This window comes from Scaptodrosophila lebanonensis, unplaced genomic scaffold (genome assembly GCF_003285725.1).
Source record: "Scaptodrosophila lebanonensis strain 11010-0011.00,11010-0021.00 unplaced genomic scaffold, SlebRS2 tig00000092-arrow-pilon, whole genome shotgun sequence".
Taxonomy (NCBI): domain Eukaryota; kingdom Metazoa; phylum Arthropoda; class Insecta; order Diptera; family Drosophilidae; genus Scaptodrosophila; species Scaptodrosophila lebanonensis.
This window is the reverse complement of record NW_022060566.1, coordinates 4,464,885-4,491,182: the sequence shown is the minus strand read 5'-3', so window position 1 is coordinate 4,491,182 and position 26,298 is coordinate 4,464,885. Positions and strand designations below refer to the sequence as shown.

Sequence of the window (26,298 nt, the reverse complement as noted above, 5' to 3'; positions counted from 1 at the left end):
TACCAGATTGGCCGCAAAGCGCCAACAATATAAAAAGAATAATTATAAAAAGTAATACATATTTTTTTTTTTTTTAATTCGAGTGTGTTTTTTTGTAAACAATTGTCTGCCGCATAAGAAAGACGGAAGTGGAAAAAGCAACAAGACTTCAAAATGACTGTAAGTATAATTAAAGCGAATTTATTTTATAGCCGAAACAAACTAGTCGTGGTTCGACATAAGACTTATGTTTATGCCAAGTTAACCGAGACTTTGTTGTATAGTCTTTGAGATTTAGGCGTTCATACAGTCGAACATGACATTTTCGTAGTTTTACAGTTTTATTTCAAAACGATTCTATTTGATCATTAATCATTGATCATTTAGATAATTCAATTAGATAAGCAGACATTTGAATATTATTTTACGACTTTGGCTGTTCCAGTTTTTTAAAGATCGAGGCGTTAATGATACCTTTATACAAAAACTTATTTATATATAGTTGAATAGTATCTGAGATATAGAAAGATACATAGAAGATACATAGAATATGAAGAAAACAATAATAAAGCCCATCTTATTTTGATATTTTTTTATTCTAATTTTTCTCATTTTTAATGACAATATCTTTAAATATATACAAAAGCCATTAGAGACAGTTATCCAATTTTGGAAGCGATTACCGAAATCAAAGTAAACTATTCAATCAAAAAGAATCGATCTATTCGCACATCAAAGTTCAAGAAGTTTTAAAATACCGTTTTACAGAAATATGAAATAATTGAGTTTGGTAGACTTTATAGTTTGTTAATAACATTTTGAACAAAAAAAGATGAGATTTAATTAGAATTATTTTTATAATTCATTTTATATTCGCAGTTAAATCTACGCATTGCCATTATTGGTCAGAGCAATTTTGCGGCCGACGTATTGGAACTTCTATTGGAGCGTCGGAATGTGGAAGTGGTGGGCGTCTTCACGATACCCGATAAAGGTAGTCGCGAGGACATTTTGGCGACCACTGCCAGTCTCCATCGCATACCTGTGTTCAAGTTTGCCAGCTGGCGCCGCAAAGGCATCGCCTTGCCCGAAGTTCTGGAGCAATACAAATCGGTCGGCGCTACTCTGAATGTGCTGCCCTACTGCTCCCAGTTCATACCCATGGAGGTTATCGATGGAGCGCCTCTGGGCAGCATTTGTTATCATCCATCGATATTGCCGCGTCATCGTGGTGCCAGCGCCATTTCCTGGACCCTCATCGAGGGCGATGAAGTAGCTGGTTTCAGCATCTTTTGGGCCGATGATGGTCTGGACACGGGCCCATTGCTGCTACAGAAGCAAACCGTTTTAGAGCCCACCGACACCTTGGACAGCATCTACAAGCGTTTCCTATATCCGGAGGGCATCAAGTCAATGGGCGTGGCTGTGGATATGGTAGCCGCCGGTACAGCCCCGAAAATTGCCCAAACCGAAGTGGGCGCCACCTATGACCCAGCCATGTTCAAGGTGGAAAATCAAATGCTGAACCTTCAACAGCCTGCGGCCAATATTTGGAATTTTGTGCGTGGTCTGGACTCGGTACCGGGCGCCATTGCGACAGTTATCGAGCAGGATGGCACCGAACAGCAAGTGAGACTCTTTGGCGCACATCTTTATTCTGCAGGTGCTCCAAAAGCGGGTCGGGCGTTGCGCCTCAAAGGTCTGGACAAGCCCGCTTGGGTGCACGAGGGTGGTCTCCTCATTGAGGGCACCGATGGACAGTTCGTAAATGTGCGCCGCCTCAAGCGGGGCGCTAAAATGATCAATGCATCGGACTGGTTTAAGCTGGAGCAGGTGCAACAGCTGCAGGACTTCAGCGAGGATGAGTTGGCCAAGCGGGAGTTGCTGAGCAACATCTGGCAGGCCATACTAAAGCTGCCCATTGAGAGCAATACGGATTTCTTTGCCGCCGGCGCCGGTTCTATGGATGTGGTTCGTCTAGTGGAGGAGTGCAAGGATGCCTTCGATGTGCCATTGGAGAACGAGCACGTCTTCATGGCACCCGTCTTCGAGGAGTTCTTTGTGGAGCTTGTGAGAGCGTTGCGTCAAGGCAGCGCCGGTGGTGCGCAGCAGGTGAGCTTTGAGGGATTTACGCTGCGCGCCAATAAGCGTGAAATTCCAGTGCCCACCCAACTCTTCTACGGCGGAGAGTTCGTTGATGCGAAGAATAAACAAACTTTGGACATTATAAATCCGACGGACGAGCAATTGCTGTGCAAAGTGGCCTGCGCCTCCAAGGAGGATGTGGATGAGGCTGTCAAGGCAGCCCACACGGCATTCCATGGCGCCTGGAAGCAGGTTTCGGCGCGCCAACGTGGTCAGTTGATGCTCAAGCTGGCCGACCTCATGGAGCAGCACAAGGAAGAGTTGGCCACCATTGAGTCTGTGGATTCGGGAGCGGTTTATACGCTGGCCCTTAAAACCCACATTGGCATGTCGATCGATGCGTGGCGCTACTTTGCGGGCTGGTGCGATAAAATTCAAGGCAACACCATACCCGTTAACCCCGCCCGACCCAACAATGTGCTAACCTTTACGCGAAAGGAACCCATCGGTGTGTGTGGTCTCATTACACCCTGGAACTATCCGCTGATGATGCTGTCGTGGAAAATGGCCGCCTGCATTGCCGCGGGCAACACTTGTGTGATAAAGCCCGCCCAGACCTGTCCACTCACTGCTCTCAAATTTGCGGAGCTAACGGTGAAGGCCGGCTTTCCACCGGGCGTCATTAATGTCGTGCCCGGCATGGGCAGTCAGGCCGGACAGGCTGTGGCGGATCACGAGCTGGTCCGCAAATTGGGATTCACCGGCTCCACCCCAGTGGGCAAACACATTATGCGTTCGTGTGCCAATTCAAATCTGAAGAAATGCTCATTGGAATTGGGCGGCAAGAGTCCACTCATCATCTTCGCCGACTGTGATCTCGACAAGGCTATCAAGCATGTAAGTAATTGAGACTCAATTCTTGGCCAATTGATTTAAAATGGTCCCACATTTTAGGGCATGTCCTCAGTCTTCTTCAATAAAGGTGAGAACTGCATTGCAGCAGGCCGTCTCTTTGTCGAGGATCGCATACACGATGAGTTCGTGCGTCGTGTTTTAAAGGATCTGCGCACCATGACCATTGGTGACCCCCTGAATCGCTCCACAGCCCATGGTCCACAGAATCACAAGGCGCATTTCGATAAGCTGCTGGAGTTCTGCGATCGTGGCGTCCAAGAGGGCGCAACTCTTGTCTATGGTGGCTGCCGAGTACCGAACCTAAAGGGTTACTTCTTTACGCCGACGGTCTTCACCAATGTGGAGGATCATATGTTTATAGCCCAAGAGGAGTCCTTTGGACCCATCATGATCATCTCCAAGTTTAATGGCAGCGATATCGATTCTGTGATGCAACGTGCCAATCGCACGGAATATGGACTGGCCAGCGGAGTCTTCACCAAGGATATAAGCAAGGCTCTGGGCTTTGCCGATCGTATCGAAGCCGGCACCGTGTTTATCAATGTCTATAACAAGACTGATGTGGCCGCACCATTTGGTGGCTTCAAGCAGAGCGGTTATGGCAAGGATTTGGGTCAGGAAGCGCTCAATGAGTATCTCAAGACCAAATGCGTGACAATTGAATATTGAGTGGAGAATTTTATACTCGCGAGAGCTGAAGGAAAACAAAAGACTTGATATCCATTCTAGTAGTTTTAAGCACCTATCTATAGATGTAGACTCACAATTGTAAATATCATCGTTTAAATATACTTATAATAATAATAATAATATATAATTAATAATAATTGATTATGTATACGTAAATACATTAAATTATTGGCTTTGCGTTTCTTTGAGAACAACCTTGGAGCAATCAACCAAGTTAGCTTCAAGCTAGAATTGTACGCTTTATATATTTGGAGGCGCGCGCTAGATGGCGCCAAAATAAAAAAAAAACATGACGAAACAAGAGAGAACGCTTCAGTCGAGAAAGACCGACAATAAAATATCCTGTACGCAGACAAACTTTCGGCACTGAGTTATATGCGCCCATAACAGAAGCAAAAAGAAGAAGAAAACGAACGCCCAGGAGTGAAATTGTTTCTCTAATAACTTTTCTTATAATTGATTACGTATATAGATAACGTGCAAAGTTTGGTTTATGTAGCTTCTGAAATGTGGACAGTATTGATGAAATTTTGTAATGGGTAGAGGGGGGTGGGGAATCAAAAAAATAAAATAAACTCGTATAGATAGTGTGCGCTCAGCCGTTTCCGAAATCCAGGCGTTTATCCAGACAGACGGACAGGTCTAGATGGATTTGTCTTGTCATGCTGATTAAGAATATATGTCCATATCTGCAATAAAAATATTGTGGCCGCCATCCTCTGTGATTCTCATACCAAGTAGTTAGGTGATGGCAAACGAGAATTAAATTGTCATTTTTCTGATAAGTCAAAAAGAATTTGTGGAAATAAATTGTGAAAATTTTTATAAATTGAATTCAATTTAGAAATATTGTGGCTGCCCTCCTCTGCGATTCTCATACCAAGTACCTAAGTGATGGCGAATCGAGATTTAAAATGTGAAATTTCTGATCAATTAAATAAAAATAGATTGTGAAATTTCTGATAAATTGAATTCAATAAAGAAATAATGTGGTCGCCCTCCTCTATGATTCTCATACCAAGTACCTAAGTGATGACAAATCGAGATTTTAATTGTGAAATTTCTGATAAATTAAATGAAATAAAAATATAGTAAATAGTGCAATTTTCGATAAATTAAATAACAAAATATTGTGGCTGCCCTCCTCTGCGATTCTCATACCAAGTACCTAAGTGATGGCAAATCGAGATTTTAATTGTGAAATTTCTGATAAATTAAATTAAATAAAAAAAAATAGTGCAATTTTTGATAAATTAAATTAAATAACAAAATATTGTGGTCGCCCTCCTCTGTGATTCTCATACCAAGTACCTAAATGATGGCAAATCGAGATTTTAATTGTGAAATTTCTGATAAATTAAATTAAATAAAAATAAATAGTGCAATTTTTGATAAATTAAATTAAATAACAAAATATTGTGGCTGCCCTCCTCTGCGATTCTCATACCAAGTACCTAAGTGATGGCGAATCGAGATTTAAATCTCGATTTTGTGAAATTTCTAACAAATCAGATAAATATATTGTGAAATTTCTGATAAATTATGTATATAATACCTAAGTTAGGGTTAAGGAAAAAGGAACAATAGTTTCTAAAAGATCCATAGCAAAAAGAGGCGTAGCCGCCCCATTATTAAGGTGTACATATATATGTATTTACGAAATTAAATAGACTTTGAGTCTACGCCCTTAAATTATTACCCGTATAGAGTGCGATAAGACTGCAAATGGAAGTGAGTTATTAAATTAAAAGAGACAAACATTTGTAAAAGCTCATTAATCCTAGAGCACAGACGTTCATATTCTTAGTATATAATTCGTAATAGTTTGAATTGATGAAACATTTAAGTGCAAACATTTTACCTGTCTGACCATGGCCATAGCACGACTCGACTAAATGGTTTTCAGATAAGTAGCTAGCCTGCCACTTTAGAAAATATAACCTGCTTATCAAGAACGTGTGCTAAATTGAAATGTTTATATTTATAAATAAACGCTGTGCAAATAATATAGAGTATTAAAAAAAATAGAAAATAATAATAAAACATTTGCCGATAACTAGCAACCTATCACAGCTGCATGACAGTCGTCTTTCAATCAAACAACTTAAAACGATCAAAAAAACAAAAAAAAAAAAAAACATTTTCCATTGCATGTCTGTTAAGCGACGTGACGTTAGCAATTACGACGTCAAGTTGGCATTTAGTCAAAAAAAAAAAAAAAATTAAAAAAACAGTCAAGCCTTTTTAGAATATCAGTTATCCGAAGTAGACTGGCTTGTAAAACTCTTTTCCTAACTGACATTCAAAACATTAAGATGAAATGCCTCCGGATTAGATCAAACGATCATAAAACTCTCTTTCAACAGTCGTTTTTCAGTCTTTTTTAAAGTCCTTAGAATCGCTAACTATATATATTAGTGAATTCGTTTCCAAAGCCAATCGGAACATTATTTTCTACGACGTAAGTATTCAAACCTAGAGCTGTGAACGCTGAGTGAATGTAAAAGTCTTGATTGAAACCGTGCATTAAGTGAGAATGAGGACGACTAAAAAGACCGTGAAGCTCGTGAAAAGTCTACCAATCACGACTTCACGAAGAAAAGCAACTAAATTATTTATAGATTGAGCTAAGTTGGACTTTTTTTTGTTGTTGGGCTTTCATTAGTGGAATAGTAACATTATCTTTAATGTTTAATTGCTAATCTAGCGCTCTAGCGAAGTTTATCGTTACGGAGAGAACTTCATTATAGAGTTGTTAGACTGTACTTATGAAATGGAACTGCATTCGACAAACGTCTATTGGTTATCAATAGGCTTAATTATTTGCTATTGCATGCGGAAAAACAAATCGGGCACATCACTCACGAGCACTCAGAGAAGCGCTCAGCATGTCACTCGGTCAGTTGGTCGCCCACACGAGGGTGGTGGAGCGGAAACGGAGGCATTGAGAGGGACTGGCCACTTGGTCCGCGGGGGGGCACGCCTTGATAAGCGTTCTCGATGCGCGCATAACCCGTTTGAAAATCGCTAGAACCTATAAAAGGGGAATGCGACTTGTATTTAGAATGACAGACGTATTCGCGACCTCAAGTCGACAACAATTAAATTCTTCCGTCCCCAATGGATCGTTGGCAGAATCGTGTGGCCGTTGTAACTGGTGCCAGTTCGGGCATTGGGTCGGCAGTTGTGCTAGATCTGGTCAATGCGGGTCTAACCGTAGTGGGTTTGGCGCGTCGTGTCGAGCGAGTGACCGAGCTAAAGCAGCGGCTGTCGGCATCGCGACGCGAAAAACTTGTTGCCCTGCAATGCGATGTGGGCAGCGAGAGTTCAGTGAAGGCGGCCTTCGATTGGATTGAACAGCATTTGGGTGGGATCGACATACTCGTCAATAATGCGGGCACACTGCAGCAGGGCCAACTGGTGGACATGTCCACCTCGGTGGTGCAACAGGTGGTGCAAACGAACATCATGGGCGTCATTTACTGCACCCAGCGCGCCTTCCGCTCGATGAAGCAGCGTAAGTTCGATGGCCACATCGTGCTCATCAACAGCGTTGTGGGTCACAAGCTGCTGCCACCCCGTGAGGGCCAGGCACCCGATTTTAATGTCTATCCGGCCACCAAACATGCAGTTACTGCCTTGACCGAAATGTATCGTCAGGAATTTATGGGTCTGGGCACTCGCGTCAAAATTACGGTGAGCTATTCATCTTTTTTTTTAAATGATTTTTTCGACTCTAAGCCATACTTGTTCGTCAATAGAGCGTTAGTCCTGGTGCTGTGGACACGGAAATCATACCGGATACTTTTCGGAATGTTCTTGATACTCGCATGCTCAAATCGGAGGACATATCGCAGGCCGTGCTCTTTGCCATCTCAACGCCAGCCCATGTCCAAATACATGAGATAATCATTAAGCCAGTGGGCGAGTTGTTCTAATTCGGATATACAAGTAGAAGCAATATCTGTGCTAATTGTAAAGGTCCTGAAACATATAGGTGTCTGTCTATCTGTAAAATTGATGAACTACTTTAAGCTTGCAAGCTATTCCCAAAATTCTTGAATTGTGTTATTTCACAAAATCGAATTTTAATTCGCGACTCATCAACTAACTTATCCTACCAATAATAATTACAATTGTTGTTTTTGTTTGATTCGTTTTGGTTTATTTTATATATACGGGTATACACATACAAGTACTTATCTATGAATGTATAAGTATATAGTATATATGTTTTGCCAATCCTAATGGTTGATTATGTGGCTTTCTAGTTACAAAACGAGTTCTGAATCAAAGCCAGCCACATGCAGTCAGAAAAAAATGCGCAAACTCGCTCTTAAACTACAACTAAAGAGAATAAATTCAGAATTCTTTTTTTTAAATACGAGAGACAAATAAGTAACAACTTTGTATCGCTCTGATCGTCAAATGCACTCTAATCTCTGTTTGAACATACTTAGTTTTTTTTTTAACTTTTTGCGCTTTAAGCAAAAAAAGTCATTACAAAAAAACAGATAGTCGTGTTATCAGCCGTATCGGGGACGCCAATTGGCAGCTGACGCCGTTAAACTTTTTTTGTATACATATTGCCGTTTTATGCGAAGGATTCCATTAACGATTCATGCGAATAAGGTGAATATCGACCAAGCCATTCGTCAGATAACGCCCTAAACCATCACCAAGGATGCGCTATTACGAAGCTATGTAGGTCGTGGGTCAGCCACATATTTGTTTTATTTTTATAAACAAACCACTATATGGAACACCACGTATACACATATACAGGAAGAGGACCTATCAAGATGACTGGCCATTTTCAACAGCTAAAGTTATTTAGTTAGCTCCTAACACGGCTATGAAATATTTTTGAAAATGTTTAAATCTGTGTGTGCAAACTATTTGCCTGTTTAGACATACCTTTAGCTGTAGCTACAAATAAGACACACACAAAAATTCGTTTGGAAAATGTTTATTTAAATGTTTGTCGATTTGTTGGTTTTCCTTTGTTTGTTTACCATTAATAAATTAGTACTCCTTGCGATTTTACATTTGAAATTTGTTCTTTCTTCACATTAAATATTCAACACTTGTGTTGCTGCTGTTAGGTTGTAATTGTTGTTTGGATTTTAATTAATTGTTGCACAATAAATACCATCGTGTTGTTTAAATAATTTTCACAATATTTCCATATGTTATATTTATTATAATAATAATCGTTTGTGTTTTTTTTTTTATACATTTTCGTTTATAATTTGCATAAAAATATTTTCTGTAGCACAATTATTTTTTCTTGCAGTTTTTTACGTTTATTAATTATGTATAATGTTAATGTTGTTTTTATTGCTATTGCTATTGTTGGTTGTTCTTCTTGTTGTTTTGTTGTTTGTGGTCTTAGTTGTTGTTGTTTTTGGTTGCTATTGGCATGGCACAGAGCGAGACTTAAACATCGAAAACACAGTTCGAGAATAAAAAATAAACAATCAAAAATGCATAGAAATCGGATGAGATTTTAGAGGGCTTTACCTTTCGTCCCTTTCTAACTTTGTTTCAAACGCCTGCAGCAGCAATTGGCAAATAAGATATACATATGTATAGATAATCATCTATATATTTAAATATATACTTTGTGTATTTATGCGCATTTAATAAAGGTGTGGAAGCGAGGTTTTAGTTTAACTGTCCTGCTTAATAAATTATTATTCATTATTATAATTGTATCGTTAGTGTTGCCATCTCGCTCAGCTACGAATAAACAACCGTTAACTATCTGTCTGTCTGAATATATGTGTGTGTGTGTAGTGTCTTGAATTTATGAATTTTGTTACAGTTATAGGATTAGTTACAATATCATCGTGAAAATAATGGTAGTAATGATAAACAAAATACAGAAAGCTTTAAGCAATGTATATAACTTCCACATATGTCTGTATGCAAAATTTATGTTCTTCTTCTTCTTCTGATTTATGGTCGTCGTCTGAGGCTCGTCACTCAGTACCACTCCAAATGGTCGTCTTTTTGCCGCTGCTTGACATGTTTGGCATACTCTATATTTGCGTGTTTGTTTCAATTCGATTTAAAAATAAAAGTTTTAAAATTTCAATTAAAATGTGTAATAAGTCTTCTATAAAGTTCTCAATTAGTTCACTCATAGGCTCCACTTGTGCTGCCAAAAAAAGTTAACAACAATGGTTTGTTGCCATACACATATGTAAGTCTTAGAAGGATTTGTTACATAACTAATCGCTATGCACAAAGCTGCGATCACACCAACGACGTGCTTATCGATAGACAAGTTAGACAAATTAATCGAAGGCAGTGCAGTCCACAGGTGGAATGCAGTTTACATGTTGTTGGTATTATTATTATTACTATATTATTAATTGTGGTTATTTAATTGATTGCGCAGCTTTGTGCTCGAATCCTTAAACCTGAGTGAACTCGCCATTTAGTGGTGTTCGTGTGTGTGTGTGTGTGTGTGTATTGTAGGTGTGAGTGAGTGGCTTTTGAGCAAAACAAAGAGGCTGCATATTTTATTTAATATGCGCTAAAATAAAAACAGTTAAAAAATAATAATTACAGCAAATAACATGCGACATACGTGTGTGTTCTTGAGTGCCAGACTTTGCAATTACTTTTCAAAATATTGCATAAACATTTTAACATTTCTGATGATTTTTTTTCACAATAATTTAGGGCGCAGAAAAAAATACGTTGTTACAATAACACGCCAGTTTGGAATTAATTATTATATAATTAAAAATTACATACAAACTAGAAGCTACTGCTAGGTGTGTCTCTGTGTGTGTGTGTGTATATATGGTTGTGTTCTTGTGTGTATGTAGCTCATAATTTTGCTGCAGAATCTCACGGCAGAACTTAAGTGTTTGCTAATTTTTTTTGTTTGTAAATCGTTTGCTTAAGTTGTTTTCTTTTTCTGTTTTGTAACTTACTGTTTGTCGCACTTGAAATTAATTTAAATAATTTATTTTACAATAAGCGCTCAATATCTTGGGCGCTACGAGCAGCAGGCAAAACAATAGATGCCATTCAATTGCAATTTCAAAATGCAAACCATTTGCTGCTCATTTTTTTCTTTCTTATTTTTGCTTTTTGCGTCTACTTTGCTAAGCCGTTTTATTTTGTTATTAGTTTTACTTTCGAACTAGGTGTTATATCGTTTTTGTTTTGTGGTTTATGTAGTTGAGTGTTGATGTTGGGACTGTTGTTGCTTTAACCGTTGTTGTTGTGGCTGTTGTTGTTGTTGTCGTGTCCAGCAGTTCAACACTCACTCTGTGATAAATCAATATCCTTTTTAACGCTACGCGACAGACGATCCAGTTCCGCAGCCGCATCCGTGCGCACAGCCAACTTTTCTGGCGTCATCAGACCATCGGTTCCATTAGCCCGAGGAGTTCCCATATTACCCGGAGACGCACCGCCAGCGCCCGCAGGTCCGCCGGACTTTTTGTGCAGCAGCGAATTAAAGAAATTTGCCAACACACCCTCGCCGCCGGGCGTTGCAGGATTCAGTTTCGGATCGATCTATAAAATACAAGCAATATTAATAGAAGCTCTATAATATTATACTAGAAAATGCAGTCCCTTCTTTCCAAATGCCATGGCCAACTATTTAAATGATGAGCGGCAAAGATATTTTTAGATGAGCTTCATATATAATACCATAACTAGGCTTATATTATAGCCGATTTCATAAAGCTTTATATAAAAAAGTTCATTATTGCGCCTAGAAATTAAATTTTGTATTGCATTGTAAATAATCATATTTTTCTAAGTTTTTCACAGAACTGGGCAACAAGATGGCGGATATAATAATAATAATCTTCCTAAGAGCGTGCCACAGCAGCTGAGATCATAACGCAGCCAAGTGATAGATCGCCCAAACTATGTCAAGGGTAGAGACAAAAAACTCACTCTATTCCTCGTGCAACTCTAAAAAATGGAATGCAGACTCATAAACAGCCTACTTACTACTGGTCATAGGCTGACTTCACTGAAGAAGGCGGCGAAATATTTGATTGTTTTATGAAGCTTCATGACATGTGGTATGCCACGCCTTCTTTGAATATTACATAGACTCTCTAGTATACCCTTTAACCCTTTGAATATTTGTACATTTTTTCGTTTTAAGTCACACCGTTTGTAAATCTCGGCACTCGAAGCCTTACCTTTTTGGGCGAACTCTGACCCGCACTGCCGGGTGTGCGTGGTCCGCTCTTATTGGAGCCAGCACTAGCGCTGCCCGCTTGCGATCGGAGCGGCGATTCGCCGCGCACCTGACCGCCCTGCTTGAGTATCTCCTGCTGGCGCGCCAGGAACACTTGTTCGTCTTCAGTTTGCACCTCAGCCTCACGGTTCGATACGGCCTGCAACATCATCATGTAAAATAATAAGAAAGAAGCGTATCAGAAAATATTTTCAAATTGAAATGCAATTATGAAGCTATAAAGCTAATGCGCACTGCCAAGAAGTTGAAAAGTATTACTAGAATTACTAATTTAAATTTCGCATAATCTCCTTCTGAATTCTGAAACCAAAACATGCTTCTATAGATTGCTCTATCCCAAATGTTCTTTGAACGTTCAGGTAGAGCATATAATTCTTCATTACTTGAGCAACTTTTGAAAGTTACGCACCTTTCTGGTTGGTGGCGCCTTTATAATATCTGTATAGTGGTTCTCTGCCTTGACCGCATGCATATTCTCATACAGAATACTTATTTTCTTTAGGCTGTCCCAACCCGCCGGACTGAAATAAATCAATGACTTAATTAGATGACTGGAAGAGCACAAAAGGCAAGGGCACTTACATTAGGACCGCATCTTTTTCAACGACTAGCGCGGGTGTGCGGAATGGTAGACCGTAAATTCGATGCGTTAAATATTTATAGAGGAGATCACAGTTTTTGTCTTCTTTAACACTCGTGTAAAAAAGTGATGTGCCATGCCGCAGACAGAAGTTTCGTATCCATTGCTGTATGAAATCGAAATGCTCATCACGATATTCGTACTCCTTTTCCAGCGTTGTCATGTAGTCCGTCTGGAAGGTGATAAATACATTATGCATTGATTTACACTCACATTTATTAAGTTAATTAATTGTCTTACTTTTGTGACCACCACGACAATGTCTAGACCGAGATTTGTTAGTAGTGCGTCCTCTGTCAGCGGCAACAGGTCATCCTCGTCAATTGAATTGTTGCGCATGGTGCGTTTCACAGGCGAACCGGGATCTAAATCATCACCGACCTCGCAATAACTTTGCCACGTCGTAACGAGACGCTGGCGAGCTGCCTCCTTCTCCTTGAGATCTAGTGACAGACTCTCGATATGCTGCTGAAGCACTTTGATCCATTGATTGAGCTGCTCGAGCCAGTCCCAGGGCTGTGTCATCGAGACTGTGAGTATGACGAGGGTGTGTGCATAATTCGTTTCGTTTAGCGCATAATGCAGCAGATTTTTATGGCCTGGATCGCCGTCAAGCACCCAGACGCCAAGGCGTGTCATGTCTATAATCATTCAGAAATGTAATAACACAGAATTAATAGAATTACATTTTAAACATACCGTCTCTGTATTCATCCTTGACATCAATATAGGCATACTCCAGGCCGGAACCCTTCTTCGGATCCTCGACGCCCTGCAGCTTGGCAATGAGTGTGGTCTTGCCGGTGGCATTGTCGCCTAATACTAGTACAGATTTGTTTGATGGAAGTTTTGTGCTGCCTTGTGTTTGTACTTCATTCAATATCGCAGACCTGTAAGCAGAAAAGATTTGTACAGCTATAGTATTTACGGGATAATCTCGCTGTGTAGTTTGTACCTTTGCGCAAAATTTCTACACACTTTCATTTTCTTCAAAAGATGATCGATATAGCGGATCTCTGCATATTTTTGCAAAAAGTACATTTTTTCAAAAAAAAAAAAAAGTCGACAATTGTTTTTTTATGTATTTTTGTTTTGTGTTTTATAATGGAATAAAATATGTGAGATAAGTATGCGATGTGTAAACCATTAGTTTTGGGCTTGGCTTAGCTTGAGATTCAAAACTCTTATAAAACTTTCATATAAAGCGTGATATTTTAAACTTGAATTTACGATTTATGATATTTTTGTTTCTAACACTAATAAATATGTTGCTTAAAAGCAAATTTAATATCACATATCTCTAGTTAAGACTTGCCACAAGTTTAGAATAAAAGATAAACGCCAAAGCTGCGGTCAGAACTCATCGATACTCATAAGATTATCCATTTTTGCTATCAATAATGGTTAACCGTTTTCATGTTTCCGTTTCAAAAATTGCAAAAATGTTGAAATCGAAATTGCAAGCAGAAACCGGTCCATTTCTTTGATTGATTTAAAATAATGTTATTATGAATAGGTATTCTAGAAATATTGAGTTGATTCAATGCTTCAATTAAATATTAAACTATTATTGTAGTCCCAGTGTGAAGGCAACTCGCCATTAAGACCAATTTTCCATTTTTATTACCATACCATTTTCAAGTTAACCCTCTGTACTGAGGTAGAGTGTAGTGGGGAGTTGGGTGTTTTTGGGGGCACTATAAAGAAGTCGGTCAGTTGGGTTATCAGATTTTTTTAAAATTCCACCACCATGCCCGCTCGCTATTCGATTAGACTAATTGCGCGTACACTATTTATAGTGCCCCAGTGGTCTTACCACCACCCAGTTTTTAGTGAATTTTGACCTGCGTCAATATTTGATGGCTCATCGTATCCGTCGTCATTGGTATTCCAGAAGCTCCAATTCCACGTGCACAATTTTCGCACAACTTTTATGAAACTCATTCAATCAAATAAAATAAACGATGGGCCGGACAACTTTAGAGGAACGTGAGGCGGCGGGTGCGTGGGCAGTTGTTGTTCTCAAGAAAAATGGCTTGACATGCAAATTGAGCGGCCGCTTTAAGTGGAATTTTGAACGAAGAACGCACAACCTTTCTGCCCCAATCATTCGGCCAAACGTTCATTTAGCGCAATTCACTGTTCCGGTAACTTCTGGTGGCAGCATTGACACGTGCATGGACTATTCGATACACTCTAACTACTTAACAATTATTTAGGCTTGTGAAATATTACTAATTTTGTGTTCAATCGAAGTACAATTTCTAATGTTTTTTCTTGGATAAAGTATTTGAAAGACAGGTGACTACTTTTGGGACCCAAAACCCTATTGGTTTCTTAGACGTGGGGAATATTTACCAACTCAATCGAGTTCGCAAACGGGGGCCTATTTGTATTTAAAGCTTGCTACGGCTCCTTTTTTCTTCTAATCTATCGATGGATCTTCATTCTTCTTTTTTAATTGGAAGTTATATCGAAGACAATATTGAAAACTATCTAAAAAATCCCCTTTTCATATATTTTATAAATAAAATACATATGTAAGTGCTAATTGAAATGTGGAAAGCATATCAAGTGGGCAGTCCTATACAATTCTTTTCAACTGTGTAGCAGGAAATAGACATGCCAACTCTTTAAATGGAATAATTCAAATTGGATTTTTAAAAACGTTAAAGCAACCCTAATATTGGTATAAGAAATCGGCAGATTCGAGATATTTTACATCATATCGAAGAAGTTGTAGATGGAATGAAAAATACGCTTTTTTTTTTAATTCCAGAAACTCCTCACAAGGCTCTTAGTAGACCTCACAGTTATAGGGTATAAGAATAAATACTGCGAGCAGTGTTTATCGATTGCAACTGCCTTTGTTGCTACTATGTATGTATGTGTAGATAGCTAGGTGTTTGGGCAAGTTTGGGGTGACTCTATAAATGTGCTTCGATGTGCTCCTGTGCTTCAGTGCCTCGGTGTTTTGTAGGGTTTGTGGGTAGCTTCACACTTGCTAGTCATGCAAACGACGTTGCGCCGAACCCCCACCCCCCCCCCGTACCGTCACATTTATGGTTGGCATGGTGCACGAAAGGCCCAAACGAAACGAAAACTATATGTTTTTCCAGGCTTTCAACTTTCCGAGCGTCAGTCGGAACGTAGTTTCAATTTGCACTTCCAGACGTGCACATTTCTCTCCCAAAAGTGGTAAAGAAAATTCGTAGTACCCGCCAGGACAAAAGATGAGTTTGTTGTTAAAGCGTCGCTCGCGTAGCGAGACGCGCACACAGCCCCCAATGTCAACAAATTCAATGGAGTCCCCAACAACAACAATAACAGGAACAAAAACCGCGGCATTGAAGGGTGAAAGACCACGACGGGGACGTGCCCGTGAGCCAGCACAACCATTACAATTGGAGGAGGACGACCAACAATTGGGACTGCAACGCGGCAGTGAACAGCATTTACACAAATTGGGGGCTCTCCACCAACGGCAAGGGGAGCTGAGCCACAGCTTGGGTATGGGGCGTCGCAGGACATCCGCAGAGCTGATCAACGAGGCTAAACTATTTCTGGGCGATGTTGGTACTCTGTCCAATGCCTCCAGTGTCCAGCACATCGCTAGCGGTAAGGAAGTCAAATAGCTTGGAGGGGGGTTGGTGGAAGCTTACTCTTGTTCTTCTCCCATTTAACTTTTGTTTTGTGACAATTTTACAGTGGGAGGGGCTCGTTTGGTCAACACCCGACGTCCGATTACACCCCGGGAGCCTGGACGCGTTCTATATGGCAAGGTGGCAATGGCCGGTCGACCACCCAGCGCCTTTTCGTAAGTTGCTTTTAGTTTTTCTGCTCTACTACTTGTATATTATATTGTATTGTCCATTGCCGTCGCCGACTGAATTTGTGTCAAGCGGAAACACGCAAAACGGAAATAAAAATAGTAGTTAATGATACTTGGTAGAGAGATGGAGAGATTTACTTCATTTTTTTGTCCGAGACTTCTGCCACAATTGTCCCAATTTCTTTATTCTTGCCCAATTGATGATTTTCTCAATGTTAATACATAGTTCCCCATTTCATAACCCCTAATGTATCTTCTTTTGTTTTCATTCGAATTATAATGATTACTCATTTATTTTCATTCATTCAATCATAACATGGTTTGGTAGTTGATATAGAAATCAAATCCAGCTCTTCTATGAAATCCTATTAGCATCGTTTGTGTGTTCCAGTTATTTAACATCTAAATAGCATTGGAAGTTTCACCCCCAAACATTATCTTTTATTTGGTTCTTTGCAGCATGCGTTATCTGCAGAACGAGTCCAACAAGCCGCTAACTCCTCCCACGCCCGGCTTGGGTAATGCCAATGGCAATAATGCCAGAGACCTATTCTTGGTACGTCGTGCTGGTGCCGCCTTTGATTTTAGCGGAGTGATGGACGGTGCGAAAATGGCGCCCCGTCAATTACCGGCACTACATGGAAACGTACAGCAGCAACAGTTGCCGCCACCCACTCGTAATGGCGCCCTCCTTTCCCAGTCAACTACAGAGACGCTAATTGAGTTGCTGAAACAGCATGCGGGTCTCAAAGAGTGCAGCGAAGAGACAGTGAAGCATATTAATGCGGTAAGTAAGATTTTTAATGCCCTAAGAAAAGGAATCATCCAAATGGGATGCATTCTGTCTCGACATGTTCCAACCGGAATGGGGAAGAGTGTAGTATTAAAGACTGTGCGTGGATTTTGATAAATATGAGTGATAATGGGATCATGAATGATGCACGTTTCAAAATCATTCAGATTAATTGTTTAGAGATATCAACTAATCAACCAATCTTGCGCCAAAGAAGCAAAAAAAAAAAAATAAATGAGAAGTGGTTTCCCTTGCTTCCACATTCATGCAGAAATGGGGATAACCTGGCCTATTTGGCTTAGGTTCTGAGAAGCTACAGCCCAGTTATTATCGGGAATTCTGCTAAACTTAGCGATATAGATCTCTTTAAGCTAACAAATTCTGGTGGTATTCATGGAGTCTGAAAACTCACAATTCCTAGTTTTTCTGATAGAAAATTTCCAACCACTTCCTTATTTAGATACTCCAAGAACTATACAATCGTGTGCGTAAACAGGAACGAAATTTTAAGCGTGGCTTCATCCTGGGCGGTCTCTATGGTCTTGTCGAGTGCACAGCACCTCGCGTGCTACTAGCGGTGGCACGCGTTGTCTTAGCGGTAAGTGTCTAGTCCTAATCCCGGGAGCTTTATTTCACTATTCTGAAATTCCTTTAGCTACGTGTAACAGGAAGCAATTTGACAGGGGCATGCAAGCTCATCTTTAAGGTGGCGCGTCATGAACAGAACGACAGTTTGTTCCATGAGAACGATCTCCTTGAATTGCTGATCGATGGATTGGGCCATGCCAGTCCGCTGGATGAGCCCGAGGCCTGTATCTATGCCTATGGCTCGATACGTTTTCTCACCGCCAGCACGGCACAAGAGCGCGATGATGCATTGAATCGCAATTGGTCTGGCGGTGCTGGCGGCGGTTTGGACGAACCTTTGCCACCGCGCAATACGCACCCTGAACTTGCAGGGCCACTTCTGGACAGTATTGTGCATCAGGCGGCTCGACATCACAAACTGAGTCGTCAGCAGACATTGGTGGAGCGTTTGGCGCATAATGGCGCTCTTGAATTGATGATCTTGCATTTACAAATGCTGAACGAGGCTGGAGCTACGCGGCGCCTTACTGGCCCGCCCTTACACACCCTCTATCAATTGTCGGCAGCACTGCGGGCATTGGCGGGTGTGGAGCAAAAACGAGCCGAAGATGTTGTAGGCCCAACAGCCTCCCGTCATATGCAATTGGAATTGGCTTGTCCCCATTTAATACGAGCCGCTGAGATCTCTATGGGAGAGCTGGAGGTTCAGGCGAATGTAGTGCGCACCCTTAGGTGAGTATTAGTTTCCAAATCGGAATACCGAAGGAGTTTTTTTTTCATATTCTTTTATTCTTCAGCGTGCTCTCTGAGGATGTGGATTGCTGTGAGACTCTTCTCAATTATGCGGCACGCATTGGCATGCTGTTGGGTCCTTGTGCGGATACGGCCACAAAGGCGGGCAATTCATCTAGCCAGACTAATGAGCGTGCTCTCGCTGTTCTAAGTCGATTGGGCTATATATTGGGCAACATTTTGGCCAAATATGAGAGCGCACGTGTGCAGGTGAGTACCCTCACTAGACGATTATGATTTATTTGTAATCTCCTTCCTATTCCTGCTCATTTCCAGTACTACCACAATGATGTAGCTATGGAGTATTTGCTGAATGTGCTAGACACGCTCACCAAAACGCCTCCCATGGAGAATGAGACGCTGCTCGATGTTCAAATCAAGCTCATTCGTGTAGTGGCCAACATGAGCGTTAATTCTGAGGTCGGTTTCGGTTTGGGAAACACGCGCTGTTTGGGCGCCGTGCTGCTGAAGCTACTTAATGACACGGTCACAGCTCTCGACTCAACCAAGCCAGCCAAAAAGCAGGTAAGCCACAATTATATATTCCATTCATCTGCCTATTACAATTAATATTTTTTCTGTCTTTTCTGAAAGGCCGCTGAGCTGCAGGAGTTGCTCCACGCCACGCTCGGCGCTTTGCACAATTTGTGCTTCTATCAGGACAAGCACAATGCACCGCCCGCCCAAGTGCTGGAGACAGTGGGCTCACTACAAAGCATCATTCCCGAGCTGGCCAACACTCTTTGCACCGCACTGTGTCAGTGTCAGCTGGAAGCGAGCAAAGTGGAGTTGGCCCGGGTCTTGGGGAATCTCACACGCAACGAGCAGGCACGTCGATGCTTCTGCGCTGCCGGGGGCTTGCCACTGATCATGCAACAGCTGACACGGAACTCAGCTGGACAAGATTATGAGTTGAAGACCTGTGCCATTGGTGTGCTCGTCAATTTGCTGGGAGATAGTGAACAGCGTGCACCGTTTCTGCAGTTGCGCGGCGCTGACGTACTGGAGTTGCTGCTGCGTGGTGCGCTAGAACAGGAGGATTGGTTCCTGGCAACGATTGTGTGTCAGGCGATGTGGAATCTTCTTATCGATGCACAATGCGCTGCAGTTTTATGTCGCAACGGGAACACGTTAGACGAGGTATGTGATCTGCTCGCAGACTACTTAGATGAGGAGCGCGGTATGGGAACGGGCAGTGATTTGGATGCTCTGTCGACTTCAAGCCGAAATTTGGAGCTGGGAATGGAGGAAGTCGATGAAACGCCCGATGCTTTGTGGGAGGATTTTGCAATAGTGGCCACAGATTTGCTTGAACGCATACAAAATAACTTCGATAAACAAACGGAGTTGGACGAAAGGCAAAGCGCCACAGCTGCTGATAACGGAGAGGAGGTGGAGGAAAACGATGAAGAGGATGTTTTCATTGAGGAGATGTAATAGATGAAATTGTTTTTTCTAATCAACTGCTTAAGGCGTAGCTTTGTCATATTATATTAATAAGAATAGCAACATAATCCAATGATACTGATGAATAAATCCAACAGCCAATAGCCGATATAGAGTCAATGCGATAGTTTTTATTAGCTTGGAATATTTGGGTGATGACAACATCGCCTACACATACAAACACAAACAAACACAAACACACACACACACACAAACTCATGGGCCAAACTTGAAGCTACGATTTTTATTTTTACTTACTGCCTAACGCTCTTTTGTTTCCTACACACAGAGAAGCGCAGAGAGGAGCGCTTATTGGACAAACAAATATGCGCGTGTTTAAATGTCGATGTTTGTGTAACTACGTTTATGCCAGCACGAAGGCAGGAAACCATTTTAAGATTTAGGATTTGAAGGGAAATGGACATTGTACTTGAAGTTACACGTAAAAATTGACTGTGATTAAAAGATCGGATCTGTTGTTTCATTTTTAGCCGTTTTTAATTTTATGATATTCCTAATTGATGTTTAAGATTTGAATTTGTTTTTGCCGATCAGATATTTATATTTTAATTTATTTATTGATTTTGAATTTACATGTGTTGACTAGCATCAACGTAGTTGTGTGTATATATGTATGTACATACACACATATGTGTAGCTCTTTTGAAATATTATGTTGTGCATCAATGTGAACTGTTTCACAAAAAAAGCAATTAAACGCGATAAGCTCCAAATAATTGCGTTCGATAGTAGGTTTTTATCGATACACGCACGAAAGCTTGGCCTAAACTGTGTCACTTGCGCACTCTTTTGCTTTCCCTCTCTTTCTCTTCTGCACTTACTCTCCTGTAACGATCTCTCTGTGTGTGCATGTGCGTATTACCTGTTTGCCCTCCAAAAACATTTTTTGCATATACTCGTTTTGCGCTAGTATTTGTATATTAAGACATAACAAACAATTTTTTAAATTGATAAAGTTAAATGCATTGCTAAGGCAGCCAGTAGCAGTTGTTGTGGTTGTTGTTGTTGTTATTATTGCTACCCATATGACAGGCACCGTTTAATGAATCATCGTGAGCGAGTTGTGAGGCTCTCTCGTGCTCACTATTGACACTCTATTTAATAATCACTTTTGTTGTTTTTTGTGCCACAAACTCATTAAGAACGTTTTGTACGCATATAGTCTGCAACAACAATAACAGCAATAACAAGAAAATTCATGGGCAAAGAGCCCAAAGGCAAAATTGGCAAGGCACGCGCATCTGTGTATGTGAGTGTGAGCCAAACGCAAATTTGAGGTTAGGGGAGCCTTTGCTCAAATGACAACATGTACTAAATTTAAATTTAACTACGTTAAGAGCCACGGTACACAGCGAATTCCACGTAACAAAGTTCGCAAAAAATCAGCTGCTTTGCACATTATTTACAAACATACATATAAAGGGCTGTGGAAAAGAGGACCAGACTGATAGATAAATTAAAGGGTGACGGTGGGTGTATGGCTTTTTTGTAGGCCTGGGTGTGGTAAAAAAAAAAAGCTGTGCTGCAGCCGGCACACACCACACACACTGACAAACTTGTACATGCAAACGGCGATAGAGATACGAACTGCGAATGAAAAAGGTAACAGAAATTATTGCAAACGTCAGCTAAAGAAAGTCGCTGATTGGGAGAGCTAGACATGAAATAATACATACATACATATGTATATACATATGTATATATGGAAGCAAAAGCATATGGAAAATAAAGCTCGCAGATGTTATTGCAAATTTTTGTCGCATATTATTTAGCATTCTAACTGACACTCCCGCCCCCTTGTGAACCCTATCAATGATTCATCAAGATACATACATACTATATAATGCACTTGTTTGCCAAAATAGATGCCAGCAGTCGTCACCCACACACATGAAGACAACCACACAGTGTATGTGCGTTAAACTTACCAAAGATTCTCCTTCTCGGCGGCATCCTTCTTTTTCGTTGTTAAGGATGATGTCAGCGCACTGGCCGTCATCGTTTGGGTGCCGCTATCCAATGCCATAGCAATCGGTGTTTTCTTTCTCCTGCTCCTGTTGCTTTTGGCGCTTGGTTACTCCTCCAACCGACGGACGATCCCTATTGCTTGTTGCTGTTGTTGTGCAGTCGTAACTTATTCAATAGTGGCGACAGCTGCTGCGAGACGCGTAAATACAAATTTATGTACGATATGTTAGAACGACGTACACAAATAAACACAAACACATACACAACCACCGAGATAATAATAAATAAAGTCACACTTCTTATTAATTTGCCAAATCTGATTGAACAATTTAAATAAATCCACTGATTATTTATTACATATTGCCAGCTATGGCGACGTTGGCGGTGCAGCTGCAGTTACAAGGTGGCAGAGTGAGCGCCAATATAACAAAAGCAACAACAAAGCCAACAACGATCACAAAAGCAACTATCTGAATGATACCGACATTAATGTTAATGCTAAAGCTTCCGCCAACTTGTTTTGTTGCTAACTATGATTATGAATAACGTTGTTGTTGTCGCTGCTGTATTATTTTAGGGCTCTCTCTCACGGGTTGGTTCGCAAAAGCGGCCACCCGTCGTCGCCGTATGACTGAATTACTGACGCACTGAAGTATTTTCAATGGTATGTACGTTTTGGTGCATTTGAGCGCTTCATTTTGTTCTAATTTTAATAGTTTTTAGTTCTTTGGCTGCGTATATTTCGACTTTATTGTGCGCTCTATACTACGCGCTACTAGCTGCTGAGCTTTATATGAGAAAAAATGGCAAAAACGTCTTGACGTTTTGCGTTTTGTTACATTTTTTCTTTTTTGCTTCCTACGTACTGTCAGCAATTTGCGATTTAGGGGTTTCCTTTAGGCTTGCCAGATTTTTACCGGGCACTAAATTACGAGTTTAGCGTATAAATTGTTGCGTGTGCTATATTGCAATTTGTTTTAGTTGTTGTTTAATAAAAAATAACAAAAAAAATAAATAGTTTTCGCTACGCCCGAGATGATGAATACGACGAAACGAGGCACAATGTGTACACACTGCGCGTATTGAGGAAAAAGTATATAAGTGTGTCACAAGTATTAAGTTAAATTAATCGCTAAAAAACACCAATGGCCGTGGCTTACAATTATTAAAAAATAGCTTTGAAAAGCATGGCAAGGGGCCGAAAAAAAAAAGTTTAAAATAAAATGAGCTCATAAGATTCAAAATATTCTCCAGTATACAAGTACAAGTAAATGTAAACAAGAACCGTCACGTTGCCAGATCAAAATGAAAACAATGTTGCTCGTAATGGCGCATTTTTCAGATTAGATCAGACTATTTTTCTTATAGGACTCAGGGAAAAAGAGCAAACCATAAAACGTATAGACTTCTAACTAGAGTTCCTGGTATTCAAAGAAATAAAATCCAAATAGATAGATTACACTTATTAGGCAAAACATTACAAAAATTTAATTTATATAAATTAAGTTGAATTTGTTACTGTTGCTCAAATTTATGTGGCCGTAAAATATTTTCACGTTATTTAATAAAAATATATTTTCCAGTGCTTTTTTCAGTTAAAGAAAAACGTTCAATCATTTCGCTGCATTATTGTTAGAATACGTTTAAACAAACAAACGTCCCTTTCTTCGGTTCACAATTCAGTTTTTCAATGAAACTAAGTCTTTTATTAGTTTAACATTTCAAATGCACTTTGGTGCCATGACAAAAGTCATTTTCCTTTACTTATTAATGCAACGTTGTTATAAATTTTAATTTACTGACAACTAAATGGAAAAAATTTTGATTCTACTTAAATGCATAGGGCTTAGCACCTCCCCTCCCCACGAACAGATAAAAAGATTATATAGAAATATTAAAAAAACACAAATTCTGTTCTGTTCTTTCACTTGTTTCATTCGCTCAATAAAACACTTAGAATTAGATTTGTTACAGGTTTGCAAAAATTAATAAGTCTCCTAAATTATACACAAATGATTTCCAGAAAAGCTGACTAACACCAAAACAACGGTTGCTGTTCATCATACATAAGCCCCCACATTCTGTGGGCTTGAGCTTATGGGTCCAGGTCAACAACATCAACTCCGCCAGCATCTATTTAAATAAATGGCTATCAATTTTAATGTATGTATGTTTGTATAAAATTTGTATACAAATCTAAGATTAATTTTAGGGGGACTTTTTGAGGAAAAATAAAAAACTACTTGCGAATTTTATGCTTATAGAATATAACGTTTTAAATTTGGACTACAACTTGCGTGATTCACGAAAATTTAAATATCATGATGTACGGATTTTGGTACGCCTTCCGACTCCAGATGGAGATATGTAATAACTGTAACCAATAGGGGGGATCTGAATTCAAACTAACAATTGAAAATTTAGGCGTGCAAACAATTTAAATCGCGCACACAAACATAATTATGTACGAATCTAAATTATGGGGGCGCGTTCTCATTGTGTGCGCGCAGTTATCACGATATTGATTTGTGGATAGACCTCGGGCCTTGACTCCGAAGTAATTAACTGGACCATCCGCTGCTGTAACTCGTCCTGGCTGGCCTGAGTTCCTGGCGGTATCATCCAGATAGCTTCTGCAATACGCAATAAGAAACGTATTAAAATTTGATATTTAAGATGATGCGTGATCCGTTGACGCTTACCACCAAAGTACCAGCCGTTAGGTGTGCACAGACGCCACATAATGGCAGGCTGTGTGGGCATCAAATCAGCCAATATATCACAAGTTTCGCCCGGACGTAGGGACGGCACATTAATGCGTTGCGTCTGTATGGGAGATGTCAAGTAGCAGCCATTGGGCCAACGTTCTGTGCCATCGTTTTGCAGCTGAAAAGCCTGTTGTTGCGGATTCACATGTTGAATCTGTAGTATTTTCATTGAAGGCAACGATTGCAGACCGCAAAAGTCCAAATAACAACCGACTGCAGCTTGCAAGTTCCTATATTTTCAGAGTTTTAAATATTTAAATATTTGGATTGACAGCCAAGTTCAATTAAATCGATGATCAAACTACTTACCAATTGCTCATTTCCAAATAGAATCGCGCCGAGTCTCTGTTCATCTGATTGTTCATGAGGCTCTGGAACTGACTGATTAGATCCTCATGATCTGTGGTGCCCATACAACTGAATTGCTGAAGCAGCAGCGAATCAATATCATAATCATTTGTCGGCAACGCCGAACCGATGCTTTTTATTGGAGCTGCTTGTGCGGGTAGTGTGGAAGATGTTAATGATGCTGTCGCCGATACGGGCATTACTGCGGCTACCATTTGTGGAGGGGCAGGCAATGGTATTGCAATATTACTGGTATCCATCATTGGATTTGTTGTTGTTGTGGTATTTGTTGTTCCAAATAACGGCTCGCATTGCATGTCTTGTAATATTTGGATTTGTTGTTGCTGTTGCTGTCCCTGCTGCGACTGAGACTGCGGTTGGCCCTCTGTAGCACTTTGTGACTCGTAGTTTTCCTCAACATCCATTTTGGCGTTCGTTCTTTATTTTGCGTGTTGCTTCTTTCTTTATTTGCTTTTGTTGTTGTTTTGCTTAGGCGGTTCAGGTGGCTGCTACCTCTCGGCCTCGAGCTGAAATGTTGTGCCCTTTTATTGTTTTGTTTGACTGTGGATGCGAAATGCGTTGTTGTAAGTCCATTGTTTAAACTGAATCTGAGGTCTGTTATTGCATTCGCAATAAGGGCGCAACTACAACAAGCTGCCTGCAATTACCGCTTACCTTTGATAAGTCGGCCCAGCACCGTGGTAAAATGGAGCGCACTTTGCAACGCAAAAAGGCGCCTTTGTAGATTGATGAGTGGACAGACTAACGTGCAGTTTCAGTGCAGGTATTAAACTATACTATTCGTATTTTCTTTTACCAACAATGTACAATTGATGTCTTCTTCTATAATTGTTGCCATTCACAACAGGCAATCGCGATATTGCATTCCCGATATAAAATAGCGGACTTCCAAATCAATTTATGAATTAGTTCAATTTTACCTATTTTTAAAATTGTTTGCTGCTGCGTTATGTTTATAAAATGAGTTATGAATTCAGAAACTAAATAAATTCAAATATTTTGAACAAATAATTTTGATGCTATTTTTAATGAATAATATAAAAAAAAACCTGATTTAAAGAAAGCTATTTATAATAGAAGCATAACGAAAATAAAGATGTATTTCATTGACTAATGTTTTGAATAAGCTATTACAACTAATGATTGTACTTTTGTATGCATGAACCA

The 26,298-nt window shown here is 40.2% G+C and overlaps 5 protein-coding genes across 11 annotated transcripts; 3 read left to right on the top strand and 2 right to left on the bottom strand.

The window, feature by feature from the left end:
• Nucleotides 1–26: 26 nt before the first annotated feature.
• Nucleotides 27–3,791, top strand: LOC115627074 (cytosolic 10-formyltetrahydrofolate dehydrogenase). Its single transcript, XM_030522621.1, has 3 exons — nt 27–159; nt 859–2,961; nt 3,019–3,791. The coding sequence occupies exons 1-3, from the start codon at nt 154–156 to the stop codon at nt 3,646–3,648; spliced, it is 2,739 nt and encodes a 912-aa protein (XP_030378481.1). The 5' UTR covers nt 27–153; the 3' UTR covers nt 3,649–3,791.
• A 2,950-nt stretch (nt 3,792–6,741) lies between these two features.
• LOC115627188 (farnesol dehydrogenase) lies at nt 6,742–7,822 on the top strand. The gene is made up of 2 exons (XM_030522791.1): nt 6,742–7,365; nt 7,431–7,822. Exons 1-2 carry the CDS (start codon nt 6,790–6,792, stop codon nt 7,605–7,607), a joined length of 753 nt encoding a protein of 250 aa, XP_030378651.1. The 5' UTR covers nt 6,742–6,789; the 3' UTR covers nt 7,608–7,822.
• Nucleotides 7,823–9,334: 1,512 nt separating this feature from the next.
• Nucleotides 9,335–23,028, bottom strand: LOC115627193 (cytoplasmic dynein 1 light intermediate chain 1). 6 transcript variants are annotated; one of them, XM_030522798.1, is made up of 9 exons: nt 22,861–23,028; nt 21,955–22,183; nt 13,254–13,444; nt 12,795–13,195; nt 12,497–12,726; nt 12,324–12,435; nt 11,856–12,053; nt 10,959–11,211; nt 9,335–9,693 (listed from the first exon to the last, which is right to left on the bottom strand). In XM_030522798.1, exons 2-9 carry the CDS (start codon nt 22,050–22,052, stop codon nt 9,509–9,511), a joined length of 1,668 nt encoding a protein of 555 aa, XP_030378658.1. In that variant the 5' UTR covers nt 22,053–22,183; nt 22,861–23,028; the 3' UTR covers nt 9,335–9,508. The 6 variants fall into 6 exon arrangements, with proteins under 6 accessions (XP_030378658.1, XP_030378659.1, XP_030378660.1 ...); XM_030522799.1 differs by having other exon boundaries at nt 21,955–22,180; XM_030522800.1 differs by lacking the exon at nt 22,861–23,028 and adding an exon at nt 22,643–22,661 and having other exon boundaries at nt 21,955–22,180.
• Nucleotides 15,788–20,125, top strand: LOC115627350 (armadillo repeat-containing protein 2). Its single transcript, XM_030522998.1, has 9 exons — nt 15,788–16,151; nt 16,263–16,371; nt 16,846–16,883; nt 17,001–17,173; nt 17,640–17,777; nt 17,835–18,499; nt 18,565–18,769; nt 18,836–19,084; nt 19,169–20,125. The coding sequence occupies exons 1-9, from the start codon at nt 15,788–15,790 to the stop codon at nt 19,994–19,996; spliced, it is 2,769 nt and encodes a 922-aa protein (XP_030378858.1). The 3' UTR covers nt 19,997–20,125.
• Nucleotides 23,029–23,911: 883 nt separating the features above from the next.
• LOC115627191 (protein ILRUN) lies at nt 23,912–26,035 on the bottom strand. 2 transcript variants are annotated; one of them, XM_030522793.1, is made up of 4 exons: nt 25,786–26,035; nt 25,072–25,671; nt 24,697–24,992; nt 23,912–24,627 (listed from the first exon to the last, which is right to left on the bottom strand). In XM_030522793.1, exons 2-4 carry the CDS (start codon nt 25,533–25,535, stop codon nt 24,488–24,490), a joined length of 900 nt encoding a protein of 299 aa, XP_030378653.1. In that variant the 5' UTR covers nt 25,536–25,671; nt 25,786–26,035; the 3' UTR covers nt 23,912–24,487. The 2 variants fall into 2 exon arrangements, with proteins under 2 accessions (XP_030378653.1, XP_030378654.1); XM_030522794.1 differs by having other exon boundaries at nt 25,072–25,637.
• Between the last annotated feature and the right edge of the window lie 263 nt (nt 26,036–26,298).

Excerpts from the sequence above, each read along its gene's own strand:
- LOC115627074 (XM_030522621.1), top strand. Across the intron at positions 2,962-3,018 it reads TCGACAAGGCTATCAAGCAT|GGCATGTCCTCAGTCTTCTT; the intron begins GTAAGTAATTGA and ends CCCACATTTTAG.
- LOC115627188 (XM_030522791.1), top strand. The coding sequence starts at position 6,790 with ATGGATCGTTGGCAGAATCGTGTGGCCGTTGTAACTGGTGCCAGTTCG. Across the intron at positions 7,366-7,430 it reads GCACTCGCGTCAAAATTACG|AGCGTTAGTCCTGGTGCTGT; the intron begins GTGAGCTATTCA and ends GTTCGTCAATAG.
- LOC115627350 (XM_030522998.1), top strand. The coding sequence starts at position 15,788 with ATGAGTTTGTTGTTAAAGCGTCGCTCGCGTAGCGAGACGCGCACACAG. Across the intron at positions 16,152-16,262 it reads TACTCTGTCCAATGCCTCCA|TGGGAGGGGCTCGTTTGGTC; the intron begins GTGTCCAGCACA and ends ACAATTTTACAG. Across the intron at positions 16,372-16,845 it reads CGACCACCCAGCGCCTTTTC|CATGCGTTATCTGCAGAACG; the intron begins GTAAGTTGCTTT and ends GGTTCTTTGCAG.
- LOC115627193 (XM_030522798.1), bottom strand. The coding sequence starts at position 22,052 with ATGGCATTGGATAGCGGCACCCAAACGATGACGGCCAGTGCGCTGACA. Across the intron at positions 13,196-13,253 it reads CAAGGATGAATACAGAGACG|ACATGACACGCCTTGGCGTC; the intron begins GTATGTTTAAAA and ends GAATGATTATAG. Across the intron at positions 11,212-11,855 it reads GTCAGAGTTCGCCCAAAAAG|ATCGATCCGAAACTGAATCC; the intron begins GTAAGGCTTCGA and ends TGTATTTTATAG.
- LOC115627191 (XM_030522793.1), bottom strand. The coding sequence starts at position 25,535 with ATGGATGTTGAGGAAAACTACGAGTCACAAAGTGCTACAGAGGGCCAA. Across the intron at positions 24,993-25,071 it reads TATTTGGAAATGAGCAATTG|GAACTTGCAAGCTGCAGTCG; the intron begins GTAAGTAGTTTG and ends CTGAAAATATAG. Across the intron at positions 24,628-24,696 it reads TAACGGCTGGTACTTTGGTG|AAGCTATCTGGATGATACCG; the intron begins GTAAGCGTCAAC and ends TGCGTATTGCAG.